Source organism: Diplotaxodon limnothrissa, linkage group LG12, assembly GCF_057381915.1.
Source record: "Diplotaxodon limnothrissa isolate DT_005_m linkage group LG12, D_limnothrissa_male_GT1.1, whole genome shotgun sequence".
In the NCBI taxonomy this organism is placed as follows: domain Eukaryota; kingdom Metazoa; phylum Chordata; class Actinopteri; order Cichliformes; family Cichlidae; genus Diplotaxodon; species Diplotaxodon limnothrissa.
In genome coordinates this window covers 34,018,742-34,045,558 of record NC_140607.1, presented here as the reverse complement: position 1 = coordinate 34,045,558, position 26,817 = coordinate 34,018,742, and the positions used below count along the sequence as shown (strand labels likewise).

The 26,817-nt window shown below is 38.5% G+C and overlaps 4 protein-coding genes across 4 annotated transcripts; all 4 read left to right on the top strand.

Annotated features, from left to right (window-relative positions):
- Nucleotides 1-1,246: 1,246 nt before the first annotated feature.
- LOC146621727 (interleukin-1 beta-like) lies at nucleotides 1,247-2,843 on the top strand. Its single transcript, XM_085366843.1, has 5 exons — nucleotides 1,247-1,297; nucleotides 1,512-1,746; nucleotides 1,947-2,108; nucleotides 2,341-2,474; nucleotides 2,622-2,843. Exons 2-5 carry the CDS (start codon nucleotides 1,530-1,532, stop codon nucleotides 2,841-2,843), a joined length of 735 nt encoding a protein of 244 aa, XP_085222969.1. The 5' UTR covers nucleotides 1,247-1,297; nucleotides 1,512-1,529.
- Nucleotides 2,844-7,804: 4,961 nt separating this feature from the next.
- On the top strand, nucleotides 7,805-9,401 carry LOC146621726 (interleukin-1 beta-like). Its single transcript, XM_085366842.1, has 5 exons — nucleotides 7,805-7,855; nucleotides 8,070-8,304; nucleotides 8,505-8,666; nucleotides 8,899-9,032; nucleotides 9,180-9,401. The coding sequence occupies exons 2-5, from the start codon at nucleotides 8,088-8,090 to the stop codon at nucleotides 9,399-9,401; spliced, it is 735 nt and encodes a 244-aa protein (XP_085222968.1). The 5' UTR covers nucleotides 7,805-7,855; nucleotides 8,070-8,087.
- Nucleotides 9,402-13,278: 3,877 nt separating this feature from the next.
- Nucleotides 13,279-14,875, top strand: LOC146621725 (interleukin-1 beta-like). Its single transcript, XM_085366841.1, has 5 exons — nucleotides 13,279-13,329; nucleotides 13,544-13,778; nucleotides 13,979-14,140; nucleotides 14,373-14,506; nucleotides 14,654-14,875. The coding sequence occupies exons 2-5, from the start codon at nucleotides 13,562-13,564 to the stop codon at nucleotides 14,873-14,875; spliced, it is 735 nt and encodes a 244-aa protein (XP_085222967.1). The 5' UTR covers nucleotides 13,279-13,329; nucleotides 13,544-13,561.
- A 1,794-nt stretch (nucleotides 14,876-16,669) lies between these two features.
- On the top strand, nucleotides 16,670-25,443 carry ckap2l (cytoskeleton associated protein 2-like). Its single transcript, XM_085366840.1, has 9 exons — nucleotides 16,670-16,709; nucleotides 18,604-18,670; nucleotides 19,872-19,926; nucleotides 20,096-21,282; nucleotides 21,633-21,828; nucleotides 22,205-22,360; nucleotides 23,086-23,146; nucleotides 23,566-23,725; nucleotides 25,134-25,443. The coding sequence occupies exons 1-9, from the start codon at nucleotides 16,670-16,672 to the stop codon at nucleotides 25,441-25,443; spliced, it is 2,232 nt and encodes a 743-aa protein (XP_085222966.1).
- The last annotated feature ends 1,374 nt before the right edge of the window (nucleotides 25,444-26,817 follow it).

Below are 26,817 nucleotides of genomic sequence, written 5' to 3'. Positions count from 1 at the left end.
TTAGATCACAGATTTAGACAGATCCAATTTGGCTCCAGTCATTTCCCAGCTCGTGACATTTGGATCCATTCACAGCAGCTTATTTTAGATTTACAATCTGTCTTCCTTATCTAAAATATTTCATCCTTTCAAAACTGTACTGAAATATCCTAAATCTGTAAAAGCCATTTGAGACATTTGTAATATGCTTAAATTTATGATAAATCTTTCCTTTTTTTAGTTAAATATAAAACAGTGACTGTCAGGAAGCCCTCATCTATCAGTGAGGGATGATATAGAAGCTTAAACTGGGAACATTAAAGCAGAGGGTTTTCTGTCTTTTTATTCAGTAATGGCAGAGATAATAAAATTCTTTATTATTATTTTTTGGAGTTAAAGTGAAAGTTAAAAAAAAAATAGGCTAAAATGGTTGCAAACAGTGGGTTTTTTTGTCTTTTGGTTTTTGACGTCAAAACACTGATGTAAACTTTAGCCTGAGCGTGATAAACGTGCCTGACACACTCACTCATGTCCCAACAAGCAAATCTAGAGTTATTTAAGCACTGTTACACAACTCCACCTAGGAAGTGTACTGGAATTTTTTTAACACTTAATGCTCACAGAGCAGTGACTTGTTACTCCTCTCATCCATCGCATGCAATGCAGCGAAGCGTGTTCGGACCACCACTCAATAAATGCATGGAAAACCCCACTAGGGTTTAAATACCTGGGACTCTTCAACAGTTGGTTTTTAGAACTGAGAAAGCCTCTGGGATGAGAGGTGAAAGTGCTTCACAAACCTTAAACAAGGCTAGTTGCTTACTTACTTACTTAGACTATCATGTCCTGGATATTCATCAAACCTACACAGGCATTCGGGTGAACGTTTGATGGAGTACTGCTGTGTGATCGAGTGAAAGTGCTTTTAATACCTAAAATGAATATAGAGGTACTTTATAATTGCCAGTCTATTTATCCTTTACTTATGACTCTTCTGTGCAGATGCTTCAAGCTGTTGCTTCACCGCCGACAACCTGTACAACTCCACTAAGATAAGATAAGATAAGATAAGATAGAACTTTATTAATCCCTCGGGTGGGTTCCTCTGGGAAATTCGACTTCCAAAAAGCACAGCAACGACCGAAGTTACAGTTACACTATTGCATCATAATGACGTATGTGTTGTATGCAATACCAAAGTTCCCTGATGCGGGGATTTAAAAACCCTGCCAGACAGCACAGTCGGGCAGAACAACACTGACAGAACAACAGTGAACACAGCACATTGAAACAGCTTCTGATCTACAAATTTCAACAGGTAAGCTCACTTACAATGTTCGTTTGGTTTTTTGACAGTGTTCATCTTGAGCAAAGAAGATCCTTGCTTTGTAACAGTAGAGAGCAATTTTTTAAAAATGCTATAAAAATGTAAATAGTAACAGAAACAAAATAAAGAAAGTATAAGATGAGTAGAAGTTCTGCTGAAAATCCAGCTGTGAGGATAATACAAATTATTTTCTGTGCTTTAGCAGATCTTAACTCAGTAAAAGATGGACTTCAAAATGAGCTACATGGCTGAGGAATGGAGCCTCAAGATGCCCAAGGGACTGGACTTGGAAGTTTCCCATCATCCAGTGACAATGAAGAGTGTGGTCAACCTCATCATTGCCATGGAGAGGTTAAAGACCAGCAAGTCAGAGCCAGTGCTGAGCACAGACTTCCAGGATGAAAACCTGCTTTCCATCATGCTGGAGAGCATTGTGGAAGGTAATCACAAGTTTAATACTGGAAAAACTCATAATGAGCCATTATCTCTTCTATAAAATATGAATTAGGTTTAGCTATTTTGAATTCTCTTTAGATTAATACACAAATAGTGTATCTTTCCATTTTACCATCCTAGTCATAAGTAGACAGAAATCTAGTTTAACACCATATTCAACCATGCATGTCTGTTTTTGTCCCAGAGCATAGTGTGATCGAGAGGACAGGTGCACCACCTCAGTTCACCAGCAGGGATGAGATTGAGTGCACTGTGACTGACAGCCAAAAGAGGAGCTTGGTTCTGGTCCAAAGCAGCATGGAGCTCCATGCAGTGATGCTGCAGGGAGGCAGTGATGACCGCAAAGGTAACTACATGTGACACTTAGACGTTTAAATAGTTGAAAATCATTAAAAATATTCAATCATCATCCATGTTGTTAGAAACATGAAGTAGAAAAGAACTAAAATGCCATAAAGTAGAAAGGATAGGTAGCTTGAATTTATTAAATTGATTCAATTGTGCCTCTAACATTTTCCTGCTTACGTACGCTGCCATGATTTATTAAAATGACCCTGTATCCATCACTCTCTCCACAGTGCACCTGAACATGTCGACCTACGCGCACCCTACACCCATCGCTGAGACCAGGCCTGTCGCTCTGGGCATCAAAGGCACAAACCTCTATCTGTCTTGTCACGAGGATGACGACAAGCCAACCCTCCACCTGGAGGTAAACTTCTTTCAGGAATCTCACATGAAAAGCACACCATTTGTTATAATCTATAAGACACTGCACACATATAGGTGAATTAATATTTGATATCAGGCCTAATTTTGTTGACTGAAACTCTCTGACATGGATGTTTGCTCTTCTCAGGAGGTGACGGATAAAAACAGTCTGACAAGGATAAGCGCTGAAAGCGACATGGTGCGATTTCTCTTCTATAAACGCGACACTGGGCTCAGCATCAGCTCTCTCATGTCTGTCCGCTGCCCCAACTGGTACATCAGCACAGCGCAGGACGACGACCAGGTGGTGGAAGTGTGTCAGGAGACCGCCCCACGCTACAGAAGCTTCAACATCCAGCGCCAGAGTTAAAACCCATTAAGGATTCCCAAGATGAATTTTGGAGCTCTATTTGCGCTCCAGTTTGACCTTCTTAAAGTATGTGCTAGGTACATAAATTGGAATGATTAATGATGTAAAGTTACATCACAAGGTAGCATCATTGTGCTCTCTGAGCATCTGGTGTGTAGTTATTAATCAATAATTTAACATACTGTTGATGCTTTTATATATGTATTTATTCATCTATTTATGCTATTGCAAGATGTTAATTATTTGTTTGGTTGTTTGTTTTTACAAACAAGTATTTAAATGATCTAACAATCTGAAATAAATTTTTTATTCCCAATTTATATTTGTGGCTGATATATTCTTTAAATATCTGGTAATCCACTCAAATAGGGATAAATAACAGACAATAACAGTCTCTCACCACAACATACAGCAAAGTTCACAAAATGTTATTTGTGAAAATAGTCAGAAATCAACCACTGTTCCTCAGCTCCGTGCAACGCGGTGTTCTGTAATAAACCCCGAGTCAGAATAGAGCCAATGACACCGACAGGCTACACACTGATCAGTACAGCCGGTTCTGTGATTGGCAACTAAACAGACATTAACCATCATAACCCTGATCACTTTCTGCCCAACTTATTGGACAGGCAGATCACTTTATCTATCAGACTCTGCTGATCCAAGCACAGATACCTTGTGCAATAAATCTTTACAATGCAAGATTTCTGTTCTGATATGAGTTTATTTAAACTCTGCCCAATCCAACACATTGTGTGCACATTAAGCCACTTTATTGCAGTGTCTCCTACACGTTTCACTCTGTTACGGTGAGAAATTTGTTGGGTTTCTGACATTTATTTTATATATTTAGTAAACTACTTTTATTTTCTTATTTTTCTTAATCCAATTCATTGAGTCATCTGGCTAAACTCACTGGAGTTACTTACTAGAGCCATTTAATGGTATTTTATTCAGTTTTTGCTTTGATATTTTGCTTACTGAGCTCCTTCAATTTTACTATATATCCTGTATTTAATTAAGCATTTTTTTCCTGTTCTGAGATTTTTTTTTCTATGTAGTCTACCTTAATAATTTATCTTATCATGTATGATCTTAGCCTACCTTCTTCTTCCTGTTCATTTTACTAGCGATGGGCAAACAATTCAATGGTACATTGTCGCCACCAAGTGGCAGAGTGGACTAAAAGCATTCTTACCAAACAAATTAGTCTGTCTAAATCAGTGTATCTTAGTTTTTGTTTGCAGATACGATACACTTGGCTTTAATTAAGCGCCATATGTCTGTTTGTGGTAACTCACCTGTGCGCTATCCTCAACTAGAGATCTAGGGCCCCCTGGATTTTTTTCATAGGGGTGGCCATGGGAGCCACTAAAAATATTGGGGTGGCATACCAAAGCCGAACCGTGCAGGGGCTCAGCGAATGGGAAGAGGTGATGGAAATTGTGAGTGACATACAAAGTGACACAATACGAATGAGAAAAATTGTATATGCAAGAATAAATAACAAATTATTGTTTCAACTCACTGTAAGATGTCTTCCTCTCTCTCTTGCGCCCACGTTTATTAAAAATATTATGAACATAGGACACGGGAGATGTAAAGAGAGGAACTAGTTTAGGACATCCAAACCACAAATGTTGCAAGGTCTCCTCAGCTTGAAAAAAATACAAGCTTATAATCTTTGACTGTCTGCTCTACCACCTGTGGCTCAGGTGGTAGAGCAGATAGCCAGTCTGCTTGCCAAATATCCTTGGGAAGGTACTAACCCCAAGTTGCTCTCCAATGCAGCCATCAGAATATGAATATGTGTGAATGTTAGATAGAAACACTTAGACAGAAAGAGTATTTAAAAAAAGTGCTGGTGTGAATGAGTCAAGTTGTGTAAATCACTTTGAGAGCTCAGTTAGCTTAGATATAAGAACCAGTCCATATTTACAGTGACTACGTCCCTTTAAAACCCAAACCATGAAATAACTGCCAGAAATCTTCATCTTTTGATAATGGAGTGTTTGTTGAACCCCAAGACAAAATATATATAAAAATATATCAAATTTTAATCTGCATATGAGTTTTAATTTGTATCACATTTGCTACATAACCCATATTTTTGCAATTTAGTCATTAAAAATGTTTCATGCAATTTAGATCATTTTTTGAGGGTAAAAAAAAGTCATGCTGATGATGTAGAAGTCTCAAAAACTCACAAAAACACATGTAGCAGATACGATACACTTGGCTTTAATTAAGCGCCATATGTCTGTTTGTGGTAACTCACCTGTGCGCTATCCTCAACTAGAGATCTAGGGCCCCCTGGATTTTTTTCATAGGGGTGGCCATGGGAGCCACTAAAAATATTGGGGTGGCATACCAAAGCCGAACCGTGCAGGGGCTCAGCGAATGGGAAGAGGTGATGGAAATTGTGAGTGACATACAAAGTGACACAATACGAATGAGAAAAATTGTATATGCAAGAATAAATAACAAATTATTGTTTCAACTCACTGTAAGATGTCTTCCTCTCTCTCTTGTGCCCACGTTTATTAAAAATATTATGAACATAGGACACGGGGGGTGGCGGCTAGTGAGTCTCTGCAAAACCCACACTAGGCACTTGCCAAACGAATCCAGGAAGGGCAGCCACCACTTCCTCCACCAACTTCCGTAGGACAGACAATGACTTAGGAACTGGCAGAACCGGCTGAAGACAGCAGCAGTTTTCCGCTGCTCTCCTGATCTCAGCACTGCCAGTTTTGTCAGGTCAGATGTTGCTAGGACTCTTTGCATGGTAACAAATGCTACAATTATTGATGCTAATAGAACCAAGCAAGCTAGACTGAATAAGAGGGTTGAAGAACAGGGGGTCTTCCCTCTGCTGGCATAAACCTCAGAGCAGAATCTTTTAACACATAACACTTTGGTTCAGAGTGGTAGAAGGATGAAATCCCTGAGATGTCCGTACCAGTCATCATTTCGATCCACATCTGTGGTTTGTGGTATAAGAAATGCTGAGCAGTCTGAAGACAAAAAGACCTAATGCAATTTTTTATGTCAATGAGTCGCTGTCCACCTTCCCACAGAGGTAACAAAAGTGCTTTGGTAAAAGTTGCCAAAAAAGGCAACCAGTCTCTTCTCTATTTCCTGCATCAGTGTATGTGAAGGCAGGAGCAGGAGCATACGGCATGGCAGATAACAGACAACCATCCCTAATGACTCTCCAGACAGGGACTGGTCTGCTGAGTCCCCTCCTATCTTCAACAAAACAGCAACTCAAAGCATGAAATATTGTTTTTTCCACAAACCTGCATCTTGAAGTGTCCTAAACAAATAATCCACTCTATCAAAAGGTTTTTCTTGATCTAACCAAAAAATCCAGCTTTTGAAGATGGAATTTTGACTTTAGATCACAGATTTAGACAGATCTAATTTGGCTCCAGTCATTTCCCAGCTCGTGACATTTGGATCCATTCACAGCAGCTTATTTTAGATTTACAATCTGTCTTCCTTATCTAAAATATTTCATCCTTTCAAAACTGTACTGAAATATCCTAAATCTGTAAAAGCCATTTGAGACATTTGTAATATGCTTAAATTTATGATAAATCTTTCCTTTTTTAGTTAAATATAAAACAGTGACTGTCAGGAAGCCCTCATCTATCAGTGAGGGCTGATATAGAAGCTTAAACTGGGAACATTAAAGCAGAGGGTTTTCTGTCTTTTTATTCAGTAATGGCAGAGATAATAAAATTCTTTATTATTATTTTTTGGAGTTAAAGTGAAAGTTAAAAAAAAAATAGGCTAAAATGGTTGCAAACAGTGGGTTTTTTTGTCTTTTGGTTTTTGACGTCAAAACACTGATGTAAACTTTAGCCTGAGCGTGATAAACGTGCCTGACACACTCACTCATGTCCCAACAAGCAAATCTAGAGTTATTTAAGCACTGTTACACAACTCCACCTAGGAAGTGTACTGGAATTTTTTTTATCACATTAAAATACCCCATTAAAATTTTTTAAAGACGTATGAAGAAAGTTTTTAAATTTCATATGATGAGTTTTCACCTGCTTTCTTGAATTTTTTGTTATTTCTCAAAGATGAGGCAATTTTTAGTCCTGTGTCATGGTGCTGTCGGTCATTGCTCTATTTTAATAGTAGATAGTCTGTATATAACAATGGACATGTCAATTCCGTTAAATTTTATCTATAGAGCAAAAATCACAACAACATTTACCTTAAAGCGCAGTTGTTTTGATGATCTGGGAATGATGGCTGCTCATGTATGAATCTGAGAAATCAAGAGACACTTAATGCTCACAGAGCAGTGACTTGTTACTCCTCTCATCCATCGCATGCAATGCAGCGAAGCGTGTTCGGACCACCACTCAATAAATGCATGGAAAACCCCACTAGGGTTTAAATACCTGGGACTCTTCAACAGTTGGTTTTTAGAACTGAGAAAGCCTCTGGGATGAGAGGTGAAAGTGCTTCACAAACCTTAAACAAGGCTAGTTGCTTACTTACTTACTTAGACTATCATGTCCTGGATATTCATCAAACCTACACAGGCATTCGGGTGAACGTTTGATGGAGTACTGCTGTGTGATCGAGTGAAAGTGCTTTTAATACCTAAAATGAATATAGAGGTACTTTATAATTGCCAGTCTATTTATCCTTTACTTATGACTCTTCTGTGCAGATGCTTCAAGCTGTTGCTTCACCGCCGACAACCTGTACAACTCCACTAAGATAAGATAAGATAAGATAAGATAGAACTTTATTAATCCCTCGGGTGGGTTCCTCTGGGAAATTCGACTTCCAAAAAGCACAGCAACGACCGAAGTTACAGTTACACTATTGCATCATAATGACGTATGTGTTGTATGCAATACCAAAGTTCCCTGATGCGGGGATTTAAAAACCCTGCCAGACAGCACAGTCGGGCAGAACAACACTGACAGAACAACAGTGAACACAGCACATTGAAACAGCTTCTGATCTACAAATTTCAACAGGTAAGCTCACTTACAATGTTCGTTTGGTTTTTTGACAGTGTTCATCTTGAGCAAAGAAGATCCTTGCTTTGTAACAGTAGAGAGCAATTTTTTAAAAATGCTATAAAAATGTAAATAGTAACAGAAACAAAATAAAGAAAGTATAAGATGAGTAGAAGTTCTGCTGAAAATCCAGCTGTGAGGATAATACAAATTATTTTCTGTGCTTTAGCAGATCTTAACTCAGTAAAAGATGGACTTCAAAATGAGCTACATGGCTGAGGAATGGAGCCTCAAGATGCCCAAGGGACTGGACTTGGAAGTTTCCCATCATCCAGTGACAATGAAGAGTGTGGTCAACCTCATCATTGCCATGGAGAGGTTAAAGACCAGCAAGTCAGAGCCAGTGCTGAGCACAGACTTCCAGGATGAAAACCTGCTTTCCATCATGCTGGAGAGCATTGTGGAAGGTAATCACAAGTTTAATACTGGAAAAACTCATAATGAGCCATTATCTCTTCTATAAAATATGAATTAGGTTTAGCTATTTTGAATTCTCTTTAGATTAATACACAAATAGTGTATCTTTCCATTTTACCATCCTAGTCATAAGTAGACAGAAATCTAGTTTAACACCATATTCAACCATGCATGTCTGTTTTTGTCCCAGAGCATAGTGTGATCGAGAGGACAGGTGCACCACCTCAGTTCACCAGCAGGGATGAGATTGAGTGCACTGTGACTGACAGCCAAAAGAGGAGCTTGGTTCTGGTCCAAAGCAGCATGGAGCTCCATGCAGTGATGCTGCAGGGAGGCAGTGATGACCGCAAAGGTAACTACATGTGACACTTAGACGTTTAAATAGTTGAAAATCATTAAAAATATTCAATCATCATCCATGTTGTTAGAAACATGAAGTAGAAAAGAACTAAAATGCCATAAAGTAGAAAGGATAGGTAGCTTGAATTTATTAAATTGATTCAATTGTGCCTCTAACATTTTCCTGCTTACGTACGCTGCCATGATTTATTAAAATGACCCTGTATCCATCACTCTCTCCACAGTGCACCTGAACATGTCGACCTACGCGCACCCTACACCCATCGCTGAGACCAGGCCTGTCGCTCTGGGCATCAAAGGCACAAACCTCTATCTGTCTTGTCACGAGGATGACGACAAGCCAACCCTCCACCTGGAGGTAAACTTCTTTCAGGAATCTCACATGAAAAGCACACCATTTGTTATAATCTATAAGACACTGCACACATATAGGTGAATTAATATTTGATATCAGGCCTAATTTTGTTGACTGAAACTCTCTGACATGGATGTTTGCTCTTCTCAGGAGGTGACGGATAAAAACAGTCTGACAAGGATAAGCGCTGAAAGCGACATGGTGCGATTTCTCTTCTATAAACGCGACACTGGGCTCAGCATCAGCTCTCTCATGTCTGTCCGCTGCCCCAACTGGTACATCAGCACAGCGCAGGACGACGACCAGGTGGTGGAAGTGTGTCAGGAGACCGCCCCACGCTACAGAAGCTTCAACATCCAGCGCCAGAGTTAAAACCCATTAAGGATTCCCAAGATGAATTTTGGAGCTCTATTTGCGCTCCAGTTTGACCTTCTTAAAGTATGTGCTAGGTACATAAATTGGAATAATTAATGATGTAAAGTTACATCACAAGGTAGCATCATTGTGCTCTCTGAGCATCTGGTGTGTAGTTATTAATCAATAATTTAACATACTGTTGATGCTTTTATATATGTATTTATTCATCTATTTATGCTATTGCAAGATGTTAATTATTTGTTTGGTTGTTTGTTTTTACAAACAAGTATTTAAATGATCTAACAATCTGAAATAAATTTTTTATTCCCAATTTATATTTGTGGCTGATATATTCTTTAAATATCTGGTAATCCACTCAAATAGGGATAAATAACAGACAATAACAGTCTCTCACCACAACATACAGCAAAGTTCACAAAATGTTATTTGTGAAAATAGTCAGAAATCAACCACTGTTCCTCAGCTCCGTGCAACGCGGTGTTCTGTAATAAACCCCGAGTCAGAATAGAGCCGATGACACCGACAGGCTACACACTGATCAGTACAGCCGGTTCTGTGATTGGCAACTAAACAGACATTAACCATCATAACCCTGATCACTTTCTGCCCAACTTATTGGACAGGCAGATCACTTTATCTATCAGACTCTGCTGATCCAAGCACAGATACCTTGTGCAATAAATCTTTACAATGCAAGATTTCTGTTCTGATATGAGTTTATTTAAACTCTGCCCAATCCAACACATTGTGTGCACATTAAGCCACTTTATTGCAGTGTCTCCTACACGTTTCACTCTGTTACGGTGAGAAATTTGTTGGGTTTCTGACATTTATTTTATATATTTAGTAAACTACTTTTATTTTCTTATTTTTCTTAATCCAATTCATTGAGTCATCTGGCTAAACTCACTGGAGTTACTTACTAGAGCCATTTAATGGTATTTTATTCAGTTTTTGCTTTGATATTTTGCTTACTGAGCTCCTTCAATTTTACTATATATCCTGTATTTAATTAAGCATTTTTTTCCTGTTCTGAGATTTTTTTTTCTATGTAGTCTACCTTAATAATTTATCTTATCATGTATGATCTTAGCCTACCTTCTTCTTCCTGTTCATTTTACTAGCGATGGGCAAACAATTCAATGGTACATTGTCGCCACCAAGTGGCAGAGTGGACTAAAAGCATTCTTACCAAACAAATTAGTCTGTCTAAATCAGTGTATCTTAGTTTTTGTTTGCAGATACGATACACTTGGCTTTAATTAAGCGCCATATGTCTGTTTGTGGTAACTCACCTGTGCGCTATCCTCAACTAGAGATCTAGGGCCCCCTGGATTTTTTTCATAGGGGTGGCCATGGGAGCCACTAAAAATATTGGGGTGGCATACCAAAGCCGAACCGTGCAGGGGCTCAGCGAATGGGAAGAGGTGATGGAAATTGTGAGTGACATACAAAGTGACACAATACGAATGAGAAAAATTGTATATGCAAGAATAAATAACAAATTATTGTTTCAACTCACTGTAAGATGTCTTCCTCTCTCTCTTGCGCCCACGTTTATTAAAAATATTATGAACATAGGACACGGGGGGTGGCGGCTAGTGAGTCTCTGCAAAACCCACACTAGGCACTTGCCAAACGAATCCAGGAAGGGCAGCCACCACTTCCTCCACCAACTTCCGTAGGACAGACAATGACTTAGGAACTGGCAGAACCGGCTGAAGACAGCAGCAGTTTTCCGCTGCTCTCCTGATCTCAGCACTGCCAGTTTTGTCAGGTCAGATGTTGCTAGGACTCTTTGCATGGTAACAAATGCTACAATTATTGATGCTAATAGAACCAAGCAAGCTAGACTGAATAAGAGGGTTGAAGAACAGGGGGTCTTCCCCCTGCTGGCATAAACCTCAGAGCAGAATCTTTTAACACATAACACTTTGGTTCAGAGTGGTAGAAGGATGAAATCCCTGAGATGTCCGTACCAGTCATCATTTCGATCCACATCTGTGGTTTGGGGTATAAGAAATGCTGAGCAGTCTGAAGACAAAAAGACCTAATGCAATTTTTTATGTCAATGAGTCGCTGTCCACCTTCCCACAGAGGTAACAAAAGTGCTTTGGTAAAAGTTGCCAAAAAAGGCAACCAGTCTCTTCTCTATTTCCTGCATCAGTGTATGTGAAGGCAGGAGCAGGAGCATACGGCATGGCAGATAACAGACAACCATCCCTAATGACTCTCCAGACAGGGACTGGTCTGCTGAGTCCCCTCCTATCTTCAACAAAACAGCAACTCAAAGCATGAAATATTGTTTTTTCCACAAACCTGCATCTTGAAGTGTCCTAAACAAATAATCCACTCTATCAAAAGGTTTTTCTTGATCTAACCAAAAAATCCAGCTTTTGAAGATGGAATTTTGACTTTAGATCACAGATTTAGACAGATCTAATTTGGCTCCAGTCATTTCCCAGCTCGTGACATTTGGATCCATTCACAGCAGCTTATTTTAGATTTACAATCTGTCTTCCTTATCTAAAATATTTCATCCTTTCAAAACTGTACTGAAATATCCTAAATCTGTAAAAGCCATTTGAGACATTTGTAATATGCTTAAATTTATGATAAATCTTTCCTTTTTTAGTTAAATATAAAACAGTGACTGTCAGGAAGCCCTCATCTATCAGTGAGGGCTGATATAGAAGCTTAAACTGGGAACATTAAAGCAGAGGGTTTTCTGTCTTTTTATTCAGTAATGGCAGAGATAATAAAATTCTTTATTATTATTTTTTGGAGTTAAAGTGAAAGTTAAAAAAAAAATAGGCTAAAATGGTTGCAAACAGTGGTTTTTTTTGTCTTTTGGTTTTTGACGTCAAAACACTGATGTAAACTTTAGCCTGAGCGTGATAAACGTGCCTGACACACTCACTCATGTCCCAACAAGCAAATCTAGAGTTATTTAAGCACTGTTACACAACTCCACCTAGGAAGTGTACTGGAATTTTTTTATCACATTAAAATACCCCATTAAAAATTTTTAAAGACGTATGAAGAAAGTTTTTAAATTTCATATGATGAGTTTTCACCTGCTTTCTTGAATTTTTTGTTATTTCTCAAAGATGAGGCAATTTTTAGTCCTGTGTCATGGTGCTGTCGGTCATTGCTCTATTTTAATAGTAGATAGTCTGTATATAACAATGGACATGTCAATTCCGTTAAATTTTATCTATAGAGCAAAAATCACAACAACATTTACCTTAAAGCGCAGTTGTTTTGATGATCTGGGAATGATGGCTGCTCATGTATGAATCTGACTGAGAAATCAAGAGACACTTAATGCTCACAGAGCAGTGACTTGTTACTCCTCTCATCCATCGCATGCAATGCAGCGAAGCGTGTTCGGACCACCACTCAATAAATGCATGGAAAACCCCACTAGGGTTTAAATACCTGGGACTCTTCAACAGTTGGTTTTTAGAACTGAGAAAGCCTCTGGGATGAGAGGTGAAAGTGCTTCACAAACCTTAAACAAGGCTAGTTGCTTACTTACTTACTTAGACTATCATGTCCTGGATATTCATCAAACCTACACAGGCATTCGGGTGAACGTTTGATGGAGTACTGCTGTGTGATCGAGTGAAAGTGCTTTTAATACCTAAAATGAATATAGAGGTACTTTATAATTGCCAGTCTATTTATCCTTTACTTATGACTCTTCTGTGCAGATGCTTCAAGCTGTTGCTTCACCGCCGACAACCTGTACAACTCCACTATTGCATCATAATGACGTATGTGTTGTATGCAATACCAAAGTTCCCTGATGCGGGGATTTAAAAACCCTGCCAGACAGCACAGTCGGGCAGAACAACACTGACAGAACAACAGTGAACACAGCACATTGAAACAGCTTCTGATCTACAAATTTCAACAGGTAAGCTCACTTACAATGTTCGTTTGGTTTTTTGACAGTGTTCATCTTGAGCAAAGAAGATCCTTGCTTTGTAACAGTAGAGAGCAATTTTTTAAAAATGCTATAAAAATGTAAATAGTAACAGAAACAAAATAAAGAAAGTATAAGATGAGTAGAAGTTCTGCTGAAAATCCAGCTGTGAGGATAATACAAATTATTTTCTGTGCTTTAGCAGATCTTAACTCAGTAAAAGATGGACTTCAAAATGAGCTACATGGCTGAGGAATGGAGCCTCAAGATGCCCAAGGGACTGGACTTGGAAGTTTCCCATCATCCAGTGACAATGAAGAGTGTGGTCAACCTCATCATTGCCATGGAGAGGTTAAAGACCAGCAAGTCAGAGCCAGTGCTGAGCACAGACTTCCAGGATGAAAACCTGCTTTCCATCATGCTGGAGAGCATTGTGGAAGGTAATCACAAGTTTAATACTGGAAAAACTCATAATGAGCCATTATCTCTTCTATAAAATATGAATTAGGTTTAGCTATTTTGAATTCTCTTTAGATTAATACACAAATAGTGTATCTTTCCATTTTACCATCCTAGTCATAAGTAGACAGAAATCTAGTTTAACACCATATTCAACCATGCATGTCTGTTTTTGTCCCAGAGCATAGTGTGATCGAGAGGACAGGTGCACCGCCTCAGTTCACCAGCAGGGATGAGATTGAGTGCACTGTGACTGACAGCCAAAAGAGGAGCTTGGTTCTGGTCCAAAGCAGCATGGAGCTCCATGCAGTGATGCTGCAGGGAGGCAGTGATGACCGCAAAGGTAACTACATGTGACACTTAGACGTTTAAATAGTTGAAAATCATTAAAAATATTCAATCATCATCCATGTTGTTAGAAACATGAAGTAGAAAAGAACTAAAATGCCATAAAGTAGAAAGGATAGGTAGCTTGAATTTATTAAATTGATTCAATTGTGCCTCTAACATTTTCCTGCTTACGTACGCTGCCATGATTTATTAAAATGACCCTGTATCCATCACTCTCTCCACAGTGCACCTGAACATGTCGACCTACGCGCACCCTACACCCATCGCTGAGACCAGGCCTGTCGCTCTGGGCATCAAAGGCACAAACCTCTATCTGTCTTGTCACGAGGATGACGACAAGCCAACCCTCCACCTGGAGGTAAACTTCTTTCAGGAATCTCACATGAAAAGCACACCATTTGTTATAATCTATAAGACACTGCACACATATAGGTGAATTAATATTTGATATCAGGCCTAATTTTGTTGACTGAAACTCTCTGACATGGATGTTTGCTCTTCTCAGGAGGTGACGGATAAAAACAGTCTGACAAGGATAAGCGCTGAAAGCGACATGGTGCGATTTCTCTTCTATAAACGCGACACTGGGCTCAGCATCAGCTCTCTCATGTCTGTCCGCTGCCCCAACTGGTACATCAGCACAGCGCAGGACGACGACCAGGTGGTGGAAGTGTGTCAGGAGACCGCCCCACGCTACAGAAGCTTCAACATCCAGCGCCAGAGTTAAAACCCATTAAGGATTCCCAAGATGAATTTTGGAGCTCTATTTGCGCTCCAGTTTGACCTTCTTAAAGTATGTGCTAGGTACATAAATTGGAATAATTAATGATGTAAAGTTACATCACAAGGTAGCATCATTGTGCTCTCTGAGCATCTGGTGTGTAGTTATTAATCAATAATTTAACATACTGTTGATGCTTTTATATATGTATTTATTCATCTATTTATACTATTGCAAGATGTTAATTATTTGTTTGGTTGTTTGTTTTTACAAACAAGTATTTAAATGATCTAACAATCTGAAATAAATTTTTTATTCCCAATTTATATTTGTGGCTGATATATTCTTTAAATATCTGGTAATCCACTCAAATAGGGATAAATAACAGACAATAACAGTCTCTCACCACAACATACAGCAAAGTTCACAAAATGTTATTTGTGAAAATAGTCAGAAATCAACCACTGTTCCTCAGCTCCGTGCAACGCGGTGTTCTGTAATAAACCCCGAGTCAGAATAGAGCCGATGACACCGACAGGCTACACACTGATCAGTACAGCCGGTTCTGTGATTGGCAACTAAACAGACATTAACCATCATAACCCTGATCACTTTCTGCCCAACTTATTGGACAGGCAGATCACTTTATCTATCAGACTCTGCTGATCCAAGCACAGATACCTTGTGCAATAAATCTTTACAATGCAAGATTTCTGTTCTGATATGAGTTTATTTAAACTCTGCCCAATCCAACACATTGTGTGCACATTAAGCCACTTTATTGCAGTGTCTCCTACACGTTTCACTCTGTTACGGTGAGAAATTTGTTGGGTTTCTGACATTTATTTTATATATTTAGTAAACTACTTTTATTTTCTTATTTTTCTTAATCCAATTCATTGAGTCATCTGGCTAAACTCACTGGAGTTACTTACTAGAGCCATTTAATGGTATTTTATTCAGTTTTTGCTTTGATATTTTGCTTACTGAGCTCCTTCAATTTTACTATATATCCTGTATTTAATTAAGCATTTTTTTCCTGTTCTGAGATTTTTTTTTTCTATGTAGTCTACCTTAATAATTTATCTTATCATGTATGATCTTAGCCTACCTTCTTCTTCCTGTTCATTTTACTAGCGATGGGCAAACAATTCAATGGTACATTGTCGCCACCAAGTGGCAGAGTGGACTAAAAGCATTCTTACCAAACAAATTAGTCTGTCTAAATCAGTGTATCTTAGTTTTTGTTTGTTTGGTGCCTGGACTTAACTGCTAATTGTCTACAATTGATTATGTATGACTTTGACTTATAAGGGATACAACGTCTTCCCAGACGCCATTATGTTGTCCTGCCTTTAATTTTTTAAATTTGGATCATTAAGTAATTTAAAATAAAACCTATGTTTCCAAAAAAAACCTCTCATTTCAGTCTCCACTTTAATGAGCTGTATCGTACCTTCTTATTTATGTCGTCTACGGTGATATTTTGAAGAGTTTTTATAGAAAGTTTGGTCATATAATAAAGCACAGCTGACACATCATGTCCAGGAAATGGTGCGCCTGCCTTTCATTCATTTGCACAGATGATTTCTGCTCTAATCAGCGCAGGAGTTTTGCGCAAGTGTGTTGTTTTCCCCCGAAATTTCAAATCATCCAATCAGAGAAAGGAGGCGTTAACTCCCGGCAATTTCGAAAGCGGATGCGCGAGCGCAGTTATTATGGGCGACGTTAACGTGTTTGAAACACGTTTGTTTAGCTGATTTCTACAAACTTATACGACGAAAACAATTTCTATTAGAAATGGAAGAAGGGGAATCCGAGCCAGTGCTTTCCAGAAAAGGTTAGCGAGTTTATTAAGTTCCATAAAAGCTAGCAAAGTTTAAACGGTTAACAAGACGTTATGGCTGCGACTTAGGAAACGTTAACTTACAGTACAGTTAGTATTAGCAATTCAGGGTGGAAGAAGACGGATAGAGTTAAGTGGGTGGTAACACTAAAAAGTGACTTTTATCCGCAGCTGAGGTGCCTTTTGAGTATTTTAACCGACCTTCCTAATGGCGGTCTGTCCATGCAGGAGTCTGCTTTGTTTGTTTTGTTTAACACGTACAATTCATATTCATGCTTTCATAGCATTGTCCCGGTCAATTCCCTCATTGTATCAACAACAAATTACGAACTACATATTCTTTTACAATGTATAAATAACTGGTCTGACATTAATAAATAGAAGATTGATTCTTAAATAAAGTTTGAGATCCTGGATAGTGTAACAGCCAAAATGATTTAATGCATGACTGTGAAAATGGCAAGGAAACTCTGGACCTGTTGGAATTTATTATATAACCAATTTATAACCATACAATCACCCTGTTCTCACTTCTGTATGTGTAACAAGCACAAAACGTGCTATTGCTATCTTTCCTGTATTCAAAACAGTGGTCGAAGACGTACATGTGTGGGACTCACAATGATTTCCCTCACTCACTGAAATGGCATCTTAGGCACCTTTATAATCTTATTATGACCCACAATCCCACTTTTGATTTCTGTTTTATTCTCAGTTAGCTCAGAATAAGTGGATTGGAACATTTTTATTGTTTCATTTTCACGCATTGTGGGTACTTGTTCTTGCAGGAGCAAAGACAGGGAGCGCCACATGTAATGTACTCACATTAATAAAGCACATTTCTAGTCTTACTGACCACTCAAAGAGGTTCTAAGTCCCACTTTAATTCTACATTCATACACCACTTATCTGTACACTTTCAAGCACTTTAACATCCACAGCAAATTTAGAATCACCAATTAACCTAACATGAATGTCTTTTAGCCAGAGCACCTAGAGAAAATAAAGAGGACTGAGGACCAACTGCTTGTTCTGAGTGTTTACATCTCTATAAACCTATGACCTCTGTTCTGTATGTGAACCACATATAGTTATACTAGATAAGATAAGAGAGATAAGATAAGATAAAACATTATCAATCCCTCGGGTGGGTTCCTCTGGGAAATTCGGTTTCCAAAAGCACAGCACCGACAGAAGTTACAGTTACAGAATATTATATATATATATATATATATATATATATTTAAACACACACACACATATATAAATAAGATATACGAAGGGGATAAATAGGAATAAAAATACAAGTGAATTGCACATTTCAAGTATTGAGGTCTATTGCACCGTTGACTATTAACAAAAGTATTGCACAAAAGGTATTGCACAGTGAAGTGAAGTACTACTATGCTCCTACACTGTTTGGAGATTTTCCCATGATCCTTCAAAGACCAGCAGGTGTCAGCCTCTGCTTGAACCTGCACAAATGTGGTGGGAACACATATGTTTCGTATTACAATTTCAAGATCCCTCTTGAACTCTCTCCCTTAAAATATACACACATATATGACATGTACAATTTCAACCGTCCCCAAAACCACCATTTTCATTGATTTGACCCAGAATAGCATCAAAGTACAAAACTTTTTTTTATCACCTCCCCATTCAACTAAAATATTCCCATGTATTTGTATATATATTGTATATATTGCTATAGCGAACAGCCAAACCAAGAACAACACAAACAACAAATACATGATGTTGCTTCGTACTAATCCTTTAGAATTTTCAGTTCAGGCATTTCATGAATCTCAAGTTTGGCGTTTACATGTGAGTATAGTGAAAAATCTTTATTTGATGGTGCTTAATTCCTGTATGTTTTCTGTCACAGAGATCCGTAAGCAGAAGCTAATGGAATATCTGGCAGCAAAAGGAAAGCTGAAGCTACCTGAAGCAAGGTAAGAATAAAACTGCATGTGGAAAAAAATGTTTTATGAAATGTTGCTGGGTGTTGAAAGGAGACAGCCCATCACCAGGAATTTATTATCTGGGACTGTGCCAGGTTTAGAACTGAAGAGGCCTCTTGGATGCAGTGTTGATTTTGAGAGCTAATTTTGATTACGTTTTAGTCAAGCTGTTTTGAGTAAAACGTCATTTAGTTTTAGCCATAAATTATTTAAGTTTTAGTTGTCTAAATATAAGATTAAAGTAGACTAAATCTAAAGTTGAATCTGGTGAATAAAATATAAAGCATAAAAAGTTTCTCGTGTTTTTACTGGTGAGAGTTGCTCCACACGGTTTAAAACGAGTCTTATTGTCCTTGACATCAAATGCAAAACGTGTCTGTAAGTATGCTCTCTCTTACTTGCAGGCGTTGGCTCTTTTTTTTTTCGATGAGAAACATGAGCATGGGCACTCCAACCTGTTTGTTGAGGCAGATCAAATTGTACATGTCTAACATTGTTTGACTGATTGGATCACTTCCAAACTCATTCCACTTTTCATTTTGTTATTAAATATTATCAAGTGTCAGTACATTTCATTATAGTTTTTGTCCTTGTGTATGAGTTTTTATTTAGTTATCATTGTTTTCTCTTGCATTAGAATCAAAATCTCAAAAAAAAAAAAGCCCAGTTAACCTCTTTTCAAACACCCAAGAAAATGTGAGAATGAAACACTCCCCTATGGGTATATATGGTAATCCATATAACAAATCAGACTGATTTTTTTCTGGGATTTAAATCCCCCACAAAGTCTCAAATCTTTCATATTTTTAAAGTATAAAAATAAATAAAACATCTAAGCAGTGAACATTGCATCTATCTATGTAGATATATCATAAACCTATTGACCTATATTTGCATATACTTATTTACAAATCCACATTCCATTTAATAAAACAAAAAGAGGTCCATTGGGTTCATGGATTTTATGTGCACTGACCATGAGTCAATGAAACCAAATAATTGTAATTATTTTTTGTGTTGTATGAACAGATGAATGATAAACATAGGGAGAAAATAAATTCTTACCACAGACTTTAACAAAAATAAAATCAGTTAATGATCAACTCTAAAAGGATATCTGGTCATCATTTGGAAATTGTTGAAGCTCATTTTCTGTTTTGATAAATTAAGTAACTGATGTTTCACTCTTTAGGTCAAACCTAATTGGAAACTCTGTGAGTAAGAAGCCTGTGACATCTACACAAAAGGTACAGCTTGAATGCACGAACTGTTACTCACAAATCTGACAACAAAATCTTTAAATAATTCAGTGTCAGCGAAGGAATCTGAAACAGTTTGTTGGCTGGACAGAGATGCTGTTTGGAATCAGGCTAGTGTTGATTCCCTTTTTGTTAATTCGTAGTTTTTCTTTCACAGGTTGTTGCAGGAAAAGAAAACAAAGCTCCAGTTGACGGATTCAAGCGTAATATCACAAAAGGTCAAAGCGTGACAGCTCAGGCCAGTCGAGGCCCTGAAAAGAAAGCATTTGGTGTCAGTAACAAAGGAAATGTAAACGGCAATATACTGACGGCACAGCAGAACAACAGTCGTCCAGCACAGCCAAAACATAATCGAAACCCTTCGCTCACCAGAACATACAGTGTTGTGTCCTTCAAACCTCACCTGAATGGAGCCGGCCATGTCAACAAGCAGGCAAATGCAGGAATTCAAACTTCAGGCAAAGCCCCTTTAAACACAGCTCATACAGTCAGAGTCAAATCAAAAAGCAAATCCAGCTTTGGCCCAAGTTCTGCCATATCAGGTCCAACGATGACGATCAGTACCAGGATTAGTCTTGGCCCCCTTGTCAAAACAAAAACAGGACTTACTCCTGCAGTGATCCAGTCAAGAGCCACAAAGCCAAGCCTACCACATACCTCTGTCACTGCAGCTAGTACAACTACCACAAATCAAATTGCGAAGAAGGTGCAATCCAGCAGCAAGTCAACAACGTCTGTTTCGCAGAGGTTTGCTGCAAATATTTCTTCAACTATGGGAGCTAAGAATAAAGTTCAGGGTCAAAACAAACTTAACTCTAAACCTGTTCTAGGTAGTCATTCTCAGCCATCTAAAAGTCAGTTATCAAGTGGACTGAAAACAACATACACATCTCTCAAGTGCACGGTTGCGTCTTTTAAGCCAGAGGTAAGAGTAGCAGCAAAAAAATCAACTGGTCAGCCTGCAAACAAGTCCACAAAGCCAAGAACTGAACCTAAAGGGGAGAAGAGCCAGCCATGCAAAGCTGCCTTCCAAACATTCTCGAGGCCAGCTACCACATGCAACTCTCGACCTGTCGGTGAGCCTGCTGTGACTGATACAGGAAGGAAAACCAAGATAACTAAAGAGACAGCTGGCAAGACAGAAAATCGTGCTTCAAATGCTCCTCCGCTCAAATCTGGTGTAAAAAGTAGAGTCGCTCCACTTATTTCACAGACAGTCCCGCCACCTTCCAGGACCGTCCGTCTCACAGGCCAAGCCACAAACACGAAGACCCCAAAAGTCCAGAGTAAGGTCTTTCCTCAGACTGAGGGAAAGAAACTGACTGCTGCCCAGGTGGAAAGAATGTAAGTAGAACAGTACAGGTAACTGTACTACAAAATTGTGACATGGTACAGTTTGCTAGATTTCCAATGTAGTTCACAGTGGGATTAAGTTTGCCTTGTGACTTCGGCCCCAGTGACCTCAGTTCTTTCTGTATGTGATGAACACCAAAAGTTATCTGTAGGACGAGATAACTTTTCAGTATTAGTGACTGACTTTATTTGGCTTAAGCAGATCCAAATATAAAAACTATTATCTCGATCGATCACGGATCGATTTCTAGGTCAGTTTGTCACTGTAGACATTCCAAGCTCTGTTTTCATAGTTACATGTAATATTGCTCATTAATAACTCATCTCATTTTGACATAAAGGAAAAAACTGCAGGAATGGCGGGAGTCCAAAGGCATTACCTACAAACGTCCTCCAATGCAAGGCAAACCTCAGGTCAGGCGCACGGTCTCAGTGCCTCAGCCTTTCTGGGCCTCCATGACTGAAGAAGATGAGGCCTACTCCCTCATCTGTGCTGTAGATAGATCCCTGGCTGACTGCCTCAAGTTACTGAGAGAGGTGTGTGTGTTGTATTTGATTTGATTCAGTGTCACTTTTCATTTAACTGCTCACCTGAAGTTGTGTAGTAAACACAGAGAACAGACTTGAAAGTTTGTCGTCTCGGTGTAGTCATTAGATAAAGTAAGAAAAATGCATTTGATACAGAAAATATTGTCTCACCTTGTTTGAAAGCAGATGTGCTTTTACCTGGTAAAACTTACAAGAAGAATATAACAGGACATCAGAGAATTTCAACCCCTACATTTAACTTTTTCTCACACCGGGTTAGTCATTACGTAATGGTAGTGTAAAAAAGTTATGACTAAAGATAAACATAAAATAAACTCTTTGGAGTATCCTGCCAGTTACTTGAGAACACGTTTCACACCTGCAGGGTTGCCGAGACCAGGTGAAGGAGGTTCTCTCCCGCCTGCCTGCTGTTTCCCAGAAATTTGCGAAATATTGGATCTGTCAAGTCCGCCTCATGGAGCAAGAAGGAAACTTCGATGTCCTACCCATGTTCGAAGAGGCTGTTCGTCTTGTGTTGGAGGTAAGGCAACAGTGATATTCAGACTCTCAAGGTCTTTTATGTATTAAAAAAGCATCTTCCTCTTCCATCTGTAGTCTCGTGCACACCTACATAAACAAAACAGGGCTCACTCAGAGAAAACGAAATTTTATAATATAACAGAGGCCAAAAATAGCATAGCAAATCTTAACTTAAATGACTCTGTTGTTGATGCATCAGTGTGGGGTTTTCAGCATTTTTGGGGGGTGGGTGGGGAGGGGGGTTATGTCATGCATCCTGTTTGTCTTTAGTGCAGTATTCCAGATAACTCAGAGGCCAGAATTAAGTGAGTTCCAGTATCACTGTTCGGGGAAAAAAAAACAGGTTTTTGTTCGGCTAGGTAGAGCAGTTCAAAAACAACACTGCTGCAGCATGTTCATGGATAGAGGCTGATCAGTGGTCTGCGTAGCTTATTTAGCGAGTCACAAATACACATTCCAACTAGTAGCTTGGAAATTCTGACTGCATTTGGAAAACTGTCTTTCTCTTTAATCAAGTTTTCCTTTTATAGAAACGTTTGTATATGTTAGTCACTTTTCATTTTTAATTGGTCTAGCATGAAATTGTGCCATATAAACAAATTTAAACTTGATACGCGTATAGTTAACTTTAGCTCAGAGCAGGATGTGAAGAGTTTGTCATCTCTGGGGAAAGCTTTCCAGTAATGTATAATAATCCTGTTTTCCTGTAATTGTATTTTGTTGTAGCCAGTAGATGAGCTGCGGATCGTGGTGTTTGACATTCTGAAGAAAAAGGACGAGATCCAAGGTAACTCACCTTCATGACCTTGGTGGGGGCAGCGGCAGCGTTAAGATTTACAATAGATAACTTTAGTTCTTAGATAAGGGGTGTCAAACTCATTTAATTCATGGGGAACATACAGCCTAATATGAAATTAAAACCGTTGCATAATAATATACGTTTCCTTCCTTTTAAACAAAAATACGACCATGAATGTTATTTAAAATATGCACATTTAATAAGATGCACATTTTTAGAGTATATGATTACCAGTCTGAGGTACTGGTATGGTATCCAAAGCCTGGGTATTGTCTTTGTCATTGGAAGTGTAAATGTGCAGCTACTAAATGCACACATTTTCTACATCAAATCAAGTCCTGTTAATTCTTGCAGGATATTTTCCCCAATTAAATTTAGTAAAACCCACATTTTCATGTTGTTTTCAGCTAAAGAACAGGACAAAGAGGTCGAACATATTCCAACACCTGAAAACACTCCAGACTGTGGCAGCAATCCACTGATGACCCCCAAACCTGTCAGAGCGCTCATTTATGGGGAGAGAGGAGAGTCGTCTGTGGTCAAGTACAAGATCACGGCAACCCCTGGGTATGTTCGAGTCATCGTGTCATTTTCTCCATGTTACTGTTCTCTGATGTATTTGTTTGGTCGCTCAAAATTTTTTAGCATTAGTTCAGCTCTAATCTGTTTGATGACAGAGCCCATGAGTTGTAAGCTACTGAGGTTATGAGCCATCGACTTTTCATGATAACAACGCCAACGGCTCGTTTCCTTTTTTGCATTCACGCGGAAATAAAAGCATTGCATAGTTAATAATGGGGGGGATTTCTGAATCAGTTTGCAAAGAGCATGAAGAGAAGAACAAAATGTGGGGAAAATGGGACATTGTCAGTCAATCCCATTTAATAATCTCAAGGCACACTCTAGATTATGTGTGCCAAGTTTACTGTGTTCTGTAGATACTGTGAGTAATGTAAATCTATATAAAGAGTGTTTGTCGTGCTCCTTTGAACACTGTCCCGCAGACAACTTTTAAGAGATCACTCACTAAAATCACTGCTGGATGCACAGTTTGAGAAAGGCTAAGTTGTTGTGTTGCTTTGTCATTTGAGTGTAAATATTGAAATGAGCTACACCCAGGCTCTGTGCCCTCAGCTAGAAAAGCTGCTTTGCTCCTTCCGTGTGTCTCTGGCAATAAGATATTTCCTCGTTGTTTTTTATTCGCGTAGGGAAGCACGCTTCACAATACTGAGCTGTTCTCTTCACATAAATTAAATCCAGTTTTCTTAGTCGTCCGTTCGTTGACCGTGGGTTGTCTCCCATGACTTACCGGAGTCTTTCAGTCCTGCTCTGACACATTGAAATGACATGTTTGAACCATTCAAACCGTCCTGTGTTTTTGTTTGTTGTTTTTTTATTCTCGACCCGTTTTTGCAGCTAAGTAACTTCTTCATGCAAGATATAGATTTGTTCTTATGGTCCTTATGCTATTATTTTATTTCTTCAAACAATACAGTGTACACAGTGATGTAAAATTAGCTTTTAAAACCTGTGTATGTTGCGTGTATGGTGCTGCGGTAATCCGTGCATATATTTAGAACTAAACAACAGCATTTATCAAAAGAGGTCCAAAAGCAAACACTCCACTAAAACAGGGTCAGATAATTCTTTAAGTGATGTTGATATTATAATAATGATACTGTTAATTTGTGTTCAGGCTGCTGTAGAAACACATGTTAAACACAGTAAGCTGTAATGTTAGAACCTTTTTCACTGATCTGTGTGCTTTATTTGGTTTCACCTTTTTCCTTATTCTGTTTGAAGTATGCTTTTTGTTTTAATCACAAGTCAGAAGCAATAAGAAAGAAAAAATATGCACAATGAGAATCATATCCAAGCAGCTTAACAAAGAAATGATGAGTTATTTACAGTTTTTACAGCAAGATGTTTTTTTTTTCCTGTGGATTATAATTAATTATGTTTTATCTTCACTTAGTGGCCCTCCAAGTCAACAGAGAGAGTCAGTAAAGGTCAACGGTCAGGAGATTCGCTTCTTCACCCCGGTTAGGCGGTCAGTGCGAATCGAGAGAGCCTCGCTCCGATACCCCTCTCCCCTTCAGGACCACGACCTGTGCGTTAACTCGTACAATGACCTGCTCTGTGAGGACGAGAAAGAAAGAAGTGAAGAGCAAACGGATTGGGAACCCAGCCCGTCTGAAAGTGGTGCACCAGTGTACGTTTACAGAGAAAACGAGGCGCTCAAAGACAAAGTGGTTGTCCAGCTAGTCTGTGACGACGATGATTAGCTTCAGTGGTTTATCAATATTACACCATTTGTTACTTTTAATGTGGAAGGGAGGGTGAAAAAAAATTTAGTCTGCATGCTTCGATGCTTTCACCCTTCTGTGATTTGAGAATATGAGTTTCCTTGTAAATATATTGGCTGATATTTTGGGGAGATTGTTTTTTTTTTCATAATTTGGTGTTTGACACTTCCTCATGGAAAACCTGTTGTGTTTATTTGGCTGCTCTGCACACTGTTTATTCACATACACGCCCTCCTGTTCATATACGCAGCACACTTCTCACTACCTAAGTACACATTCTCTTGATGCCGTTTCTTTTCAGTTATGACCTCCTCTTGTCTCTCATTCCTTTTAGTTACGCCTGTGACTCAATGACATGACACATTTGACCTTTTCAAACACTCAGTTTTCTTTTTTTTCCTTTTTGGATATTTTTAATATTTCAAGTATTTGATATACTCCCTTATGGAGAAGATGTTGAGCTTATTGTCCTGACTTTGTTATTTTTTTATTTTCAAAGAATGCAATGTAAATAGTAATGTAAAATAAATATTTTCCCTTTAAAGCCTATAAATCTGTATGTGTATATATTGCATGTATAGTTTTGCAGCACTTCTTGCATAACTTGGGGACTAAAATAAACAGCGATGGATCAAAAACTGCTGTGGCTGTTGGAGCTGGAAGTATAGAACTAAGTTGCTCTGCACAGCAGGTCTGCATCATAAATATGTACAAATATGGTATTAATACGGAATAACAGAAACTGAGAACGTGTTTTGCCACATTTTCTCAATTTAAATGAATAAAAATACAAGTGGAAAGCCTTTACTGAAAGTCTGGGTGACTCATATTCAGGTATTGGGTGTGAGAACAACTTTAAAATTGCTATTTAAGAAACATCAGTCAAAAAAAGAATAAGATTTGCAGACTACATTCAATAAGAAATGAATTAAATTTAGTTTACGCCTGTTTGATACTCAGTCGGACCCTCTTTTGTCTTCAGAACGTCCTTAATTCTTCGTGGCATCGATTTAGCATTCCTCCAAAATTTCATTCATATTTACTGGCAGCACAGAGGTGGTTTCTTGGCTCAGACTTTTTTCTCTGTGTGTAATTCTAAACAACAGCTCAGTGTTTAATAATGTTTGGAATAAAATGAGATAACCTTATCAATACAGTGCTAATGACTTTCCGGTGTTTATAAAAGAACTCATTGTGCTCCTAAGTGAGTAATGCTCACTAAACCTATTCCCACGTTCAATTCAACTATATTTTTGTAATATCAAACTGAATTTTAAAACCTCACGGTTTGCAAACCAGCCACTAAGAGTTCAAGAGTTAAGTCAATGTTACATACCGTCTGCACAACAAGCT

Coding starts and splice junctions, on each gene's coding strand:
- LOC146621726 (XM_085366842.1), top strand. CDS start 8,088: ATGGACTTCAAAATGAGCTACATGGCTGAGGAATGGAGCCTCAAGATG. Junction 8,305..8,504: donor GCTGGAGAGCATTGTGGAAG/GTAATCACAAGT, acceptor TTTTTGTCCCAG/AGCATAGTGTGATCGAGAGG. Junction 9,033..9,179: donor AGCCAACCCTCCACCTGGAG/GTAAACTTCTTT, acceptor TGCTCTTCTCAG/GAGGTGACGGATAAAAACAG.
- ckap2l (XM_085366840.1), top strand. CDS start 16,670: ATGGAAGAAGGGGAATCCGAGCCAGTGCTTTCCAGAAAAG. Junction 21,283..21,632: donor GCTGCCCAGGTGGAAAGAAT/GTAAGTAGAACA, acceptor TTTGACATAAAG/GAAAAAACTGCAGGAATGGC. Junction 23,726..25,133: donor AAGATCACGGCAACCCCTGG/GTATGTTCGAGT, acceptor ATCTTCACTTAG/TGGCCCTCCAAGTCAACAGA.
- LOC146621727 (XM_085366843.1), top strand. CDS start 1,530: ATGGACTTCAAAATGAGCTACATGGCTGAGGAATGGAGCCTCAAGATG. Junction 2,109..2,340: donor AGGCAGTGATGACCGCAAAG/GTAACTACATGT, acceptor CTCTCTCCACAG/TGCACCTGAACATGTCGACC. Junction 2,475..2,621: donor AGCCAACCCTCCACCTGGAG/GTAAACTTCTTT, acceptor TGCTCTTCTCAG/GAGGTGACGGATAAAAACAG.
- LOC146621725 (XM_085366841.1), top strand. CDS start 13,562: ATGGACTTCAAAATGAGCTACATGGCTGAGGAATGGAGCCTCAAGATG. Junction 13,779..13,978: donor GCTGGAGAGCATTGTGGAAG/GTAATCACAAGT, acceptor TTTTTGTCCCAG/AGCATAGTGTGATCGAGAGG. Junction 14,141..14,372: donor AGGCAGTGATGACCGCAAAG/GTAACTACATGT, acceptor CTCTCTCCACAG/TGCACCTGAACATGTCGACC.